We start from the raw sequence: 6,169 nt of genomic DNA on the forward strand, positions 1-6,169 counted from the left end.
TCGAACAACAGTAAGGAAGGGGCAGTTTTACGACAGCTGAAGTCACGTGACGCTGGAAGCATTCGCGCTGGAGTTTCTAGAAGGATCATGACTGTTCCTGGCTACTCCAGTCTTTTCTAGGTACCTTCTATTTTAGTATATAAGCCCGGCAAATAAAGCGGATATATAATTGCAGGTAGACAGATATAGAGATAGATAATTGAGTGAAGCGAGCTGTAGGCACCATAAGTAATGTTCGTGAATCGTTGTGAATTATAGCGTGTGTTTATAAAAGTAGTTAACTTCAAAGTGAATGTGGAAATTAAGTGTATTACAAAGTTTGTAAATAGAAAGAATAAACTAGTTTTAATTAAGAAAGAGCTCGTATCGCTGAAGTTTCCCGGAAAGAAATTTTACGGGAAATTAGCAAACGACTAGAGACGTAACACAATTTTAATTTTCAAATATTTCTCTAATGTATCTGCTTACAAATACTATACCCATTTAGAATATGTTAAAATTACGAAAGTTATTTTCAATTATTTTTTTTTTATAGTTAATCGCAAAGTTACGCAATGAGCTGTTTGTGCTGTACCCACCACAGGTATCGAAACCCAGTTTTTAGTGTTATAAGCCTCCAAACTTACCGACAAACTTAAGTGTTAAGTCTGAAGACTTAGCCCCCAGTGGCACAGAGATATGTCTGCGGACTTACCACGCTAGAATCCGGGTTTCGATACCCTTGGTGGATAGAGCACAGCTAGCCCATTGCGTAGCTTTGTGCTTAATTACAACAAACTGAAGGCTTATAATATAAGGCTGAAAATCAGGTTTCAGTATCCGTAGTGGGCTGAGCACAGATAGTTGTGTAGCTTTGTGCTTTACAAAAAATAATGTTTCATTATTCTTTATATTTCGGTGAGGAAATTAGAATGTTAAGATAATAATAATAATAATTGATCTTAGGATTATTGATACTGTTTTACTTTATGTATACTTTTTGGTTAACTGATTGCGATAATTCATGCATAACGTTAGTCGCGCTGATATTAAATGGTGTTAATGGGTATTATTTTCAATATATGGTACACAAAAGCTATATATCTTTCGTATATTTACATCAATAACTACAACTATATACTATTAAATCATACTATCAAGCTGAACGTATTATTAATTTACAGTATTATTTGTCCTTAGACTTGCAGTTGTACTGTTAGTATTGCTCACTTGATTAGCGTTAATCTAGGTGTCAGGGGAAGTTCTGAGCAGAAGAAAGCGTAGATTGTAATTTTTTAAACGAAGTTCATTGGTAGTAAGATACACCAACTAAAGTAACCGTAGTATTTCAGTTCGTCTACTAACGACAACGTTTATGTCCATAACACGTTTATAGTAATACTAATAATAGTACATTAACTGTAGCAATTATTATTGGTTTTACAAACGTACGATTGAAACAGACGATAATGGTACTAAGAGTGCTTTGTATTGTGGATAGTTTAGTGCCAGTTAAACACAATAGTTAATTTACTTGATATGGTGTCAGCAGTAATTCTTGGCGTTAGGACTACATGCAACTGTTTTTAATTCTGTGGGATTGCAGTTACTTAAATCGGACAATGGGACATTCAACATATTTTTAATTTTAACTATTTTTTTTTAAATTTTGTAAGGCAAACCAAAATTATAGTCTAATTTAGTAATTACTTATACTAACTATATTGTACTGTGTGTACAGCTTTTCAATATTATTTAATTTAATGTTACATAATCTGGTACTCAAAGTCAAATCAGGGTAAATTTATGCTGAATTAATTCTGTAAACTAAGACTGTATAGTAATACTGATAGAAAAGTTTATGAATAGCTCTAGGAATAATGGACTCCAAGAAGAGCCCAAACAGGTAAGCAAGATATATTAAAAGCTGAACTTACTTTAAAGTTACCAACAAGCCATCTTTGATTAAAGAAATTAATTTATTGGGAAACTAATGTAAAGGGAAAAGTGTTTGTGATGCTTGGGATTTTCTTATTATGTGTACTTTTAAATATCATAATTTGTTTATTTATAAGATTAATAGCTTATATATTTTTATGTTTAAACTGGAGATTTAAATGTTTAAGCAGTTTTTAATAAATGATAAGTATAGTTTTCAAGAATATGAACATCATTGGTAAAATGGAATATGTAGAATACTAGAAAAAGTTTTTAGTATGTAAATGTAATGTTATTTCAAAAATAAAGGGTTTTAAGTTTTATATGCTATGCTAATAACCGGAACACAATAACAGATTGGACATTTTATAGGTCCAAATGAGAACCTTGCTGTTGAGGAGGAAGACAGTAATTTTAATGGAGCTTAAGACAAGGATTGATAAATATTTAAATGACAAGGGCTGGCTTTAAATTTATTTTAATTTTATTAATAATATTATTTCCAGTTTAGTGGATGAAACAACTTTGATGAATCAACAGGGTCCCTAAGTGTTGTGAAATATGTTACTTTGCTTATGTGTTAAAACAGTTATACTATTACTACTGTTTTTAATAAATATTATGATAATTAAATGTGTAAGCTCTATTTGAATGGCATTATTATTAAAGAAAATCATATTTTAGAAAACTTATAGATCTTACTGATTGTAAAACTCCTGGTTCTGATGAGATTTATACTAAGATTTTAAAGAAGCTAGGTAATGAGCTAGAATGGATTTTAACAGAAATCTTCAAGAAAGCTAGACTCGGAAAATTATAGGCCAGTTAGACTGGCTTCTGTTGTTGGTCAGTTATTGTAATCTATTAATATTCACTTAAAGTAAAGAAACAGCTGGAAGGTTGAAATTTGATTAAAAAGTCACAGTAGAGATTGGTTGTCATATCTCACTAATATGTTGAAGTTTTATGATGGGTCTTTTGCTAATTGGATGAGGGTACTTTTGTTGATGATGCTTATCTAAACTTCCAGAAGGTTTTTAATAATGTATTTCACAATAAGTTAATTACTAAGTTATTTTCTCATGGAATTGGAGAAAAGGCTCAAATGGTGAATTAGAAATTGACTTGGGAAGGTACAAAACAGGGTTAGGATGAAAGGGACCACCCAGATTTGGGACAGACAGTTAGGCACTTGTATTGTGATGTTAGAAGTGAAGTGTTCGGCAGGCAGCTTTAGAGAAACTAAAATCATTTCAAGTTCAGGGAAAGTATGGTTGCAAAGCTGAACCTTGAAGGAATTGGTGGAAGGGCACTATCAAGAGTGGAAGTTGTGGTTTAATTTGAATGAGAAAGGCAAGGTTTTGAAAAATGCTTGGAATGGTTTTCTTAACCAATTGATAAGGGAAACTACTAGGATCACTTCTATTCTAGACTTATTGTTAACTTCCAATACAGAAATGATAGAGAGGGTAGAGAATTGCTCAATTAATTTTCATGTTTTACTGCATATGGAAATTTTTGTTACAAGTTTCAAAAATCCAAATTTTGAAGTGATGCAACAAGAATTATCTTTTGTGAATTTGACAAGGTATTCTACTGTAGCACTACAATGTTTTTGGTCAACTGCTGGAAATGCTTTTTTTTTGTCATTCAGAATTTATGTAGCATGCTGGAGGGATTTACACATTTTGATAATAAAGTTAAAAAAAATTACTTTTACACTCCAGATGATTATAAGAGAAGTTTCATTTTAATCGACATTTCGCCTTTGTGGTTTCTACAGGGCTAGTACATAAGTTCATATTAGAATATTTGTTAAATTATAGAGCTGCTTGTGATGTTATATTTCTTGAGTCAGCATTAACATGCCTCTAACAATGTGCAGAATATTATTATTGTTTCATTATTGTTCTAATATTATAAAATATCAATGATCATAAAACATTTTGTGATTCTCTTTATTTTTATATATTATATATAAATATTATTTGTCATATGTTAGTACAGCTATATAGTTAGCATTGCAACTATACTATAATATAAGGACAATAGTGAAATAATAATAATATTCCATACATTATTAGAGGCACTTTGCAGTAGACTCAAGAAATATAACATCACAGGCAAGTTTTATAATTTAACAAATATTCTAATATAAAACAGTTTTATGTACTAGCCCTGTAGAAGCTGCAAAGGCAAAATGTAATTTAAAATACAAGTTCTATTATAATTATCTGGAGTGTAAAGGTCACTTTTTTTATAACTTTATTATCAAAATGTGATTTGGACAACTAAATTACTTGAAAATACTGCTCCGAGTGGAAGCCCTATTGTTCAGGAGGAATATGATAATTTTTAAGGAGTTGAAGACAAGGATTGATTAATATTCAGATGAAAAGGAGTGGCTTAAAGTGTCTTTTGTTCAACTTTAGATTTTTAAGTTCAAGCTTTTTTCATGCTTTGAAGTTTTATTTAATTGTTTTAAGTTTATAAATAGGTGTTTCTTTGTTTTTTTATTTGGTACATGTACTGTAAAATAGGAAATGCTAGTACCAGTTGGGAATTAAACTTCTTCATGTTAAAGAATTTACAAAAAATGAAACTTTTGTATACTGTTTTATTTACCAAATTATTAGCACAGCTGGTTAGTATCATTAAAAGAAAACTAAATTTTATTTTAATTTCTCAGAAAAGTTTATTTTTGAACTTTAAGGTGCTAAAATGTTAACAAAAAATTTATGGCACTAATCTCCCAATCAACTTCCATACTTAGGAGATCCAAACGAAAACCTAAAGGCACTGAAGAGAATTACTGGGACTGTAGTGTTTGTACTTACCAGAATTCTCCAGAAGCATTTAAGTGTTTGATGTGTGATGTGAGGAAAGGGACTTCTACTCGGTGAGTTTCTAATCTTTTTTGTAAAATAGGTTGAAAAGATGATAAATATTATTTGTATGATGTTTTATTAAGAGCAGAAAATACTTTTCACAACTAATCATTAGTTACATAGATAAAACACTGCATACTCCAAACTGTAGCTATTTGTTTTATTATTATAATAAGTTGTACATTTTGATTATAAATTATGAGACATTAAGGAGCATTATAGTCTTTAAATGTTAAGGACTTTCAACCTCTTTCAATAAATAGAAAATTAATCACTAACTTGAGCCATGATTTCTCAAATAATCATAAAATCTTTCTTAATCTCCTGTAAAGTTGCTGTCTCTACCATTTTAGATAACATTTATTCCATGATTACCACTTATTTATTTGGCAAAGTTATCAAAAAAATCATTTCATCACGTTTTGGAAGTTATTCTTACAAATGAATTTGTAGTTTTTTGATTAAAAGAAACTAACTAAATGTAAATGAATTTATTTTATACATAACTAGCTGAGTTACCCGGCATTGCACGGTGAAAATTTAGATTTGAAATGTATAAATCAGTATTTTTTTCAGCAGATTATTCAGTAAGTAGACAAAAGCTGTGATGCGAGAAATAAAAAAGCATTTAATCAAACAAAGCTTTATTTGAAATTAGATCGTGTTTGAGCTTGTCTTGTTCTTTGAGCCTGAAGTCTTACATCATGTTGCTCCTCTGTTTCTTGCTCTCTGTAAGTTATTTATCTTAATCTTTGTGCTTGAAGTCTGGTTTGACGTTGTTCAGAAGTTTCTTGTTGTCTGTATTCAACTTGCCTTGATGATTCTGACTGAACTCAGTCTTTATGCTGTTCAACAGTTTCTTGCTGTCTTTCAGTAGCCTGCCTTTCAGCTTGAGCTCGAAGTCTAACTTTACGTTGTTCCAAAGTCTCTTCCTGTATTTGAGCAGCCTGTCTTGCAGCTTGTGCTTGAAGTCTTTGATTGCGTTCGTCTGTTTCAACTGCTCTTTGTGCTTGCATTCTTTTAGCGGCAGAAGACTTTCCATAGAAATGGCGTTTCTTGGGTGGCATAATCACCTGTATTACTAAACAATAATTTGCAATTCACAAAGTTACTAAATCACTTATGAAACCACTTAGCAATATTTAATGAAAACTGTTTTTGGAAATACTGAATTGACAGCAAGGTGATCTGAGTGTCTCCCGCCATAACGCCTTCTATGTGCAAAACGTGTTTATGTTTGTATGTTTATTAAGAAAAAATGGCGCAATAATCATTAATTGTCATTGTCGTTATTAAATACTACACCAAATACAAAAAATAGCACCATTAAATTTCTTGTAAAAACTAGTTATTATGAAGTTATT

General features: G+C 30.8%; 1 protein-coding gene across 2 annotated transcripts in view; it reads left to right on the plus strand.

Annotated features, from left to right (window-relative positions):
- The first annotated feature begins 1,248 nt into the window (after positions 1–1,248).
- Positions 1,249–6,169, plus strand: part of LOC106456970 (YY1-associated factor 2-like) — a 24,164-nt gene continuing 19,243 nt past the window's right edge. The window contains exons 1-3 of one of the 2 annotated variants that reach the window (XM_022382764.1): positions 1,249–1,266; positions 1,849–1,885; positions 4,691–4,816. In XM_022382764.1, coding sequence (XP_022238472.1) covers positions 1,860–1,885; positions 4,691–4,816 — 152 coding nt within the window. In that variant the 5' untranslated portion in view covers positions 1,249–1,266; positions 1,849–1,859. Of the gene's footprint in view, positions 1,267–1,300; positions 1,452–1,848; positions 1,886–4,690; positions 4,817–6,169 lie in introns of those variants that run through there. The other variant, XM_013916348.2, reaches the window with a different exon arrangement.

The sequence above is a fragment of the Limulus polyphemus genome, unplaced genomic scaffold (assembly GCF_000517525.1).
Source record: "Limulus polyphemus unplaced genomic scaffold, Limulus_polyphemus-2.1.2 Scaffold276, whole genome shotgun sequence".
NCBI lineage: Eukaryota > Metazoa > Arthropoda > Merostomata > Xiphosura > Limulidae > Limulus > Limulus polyphemus.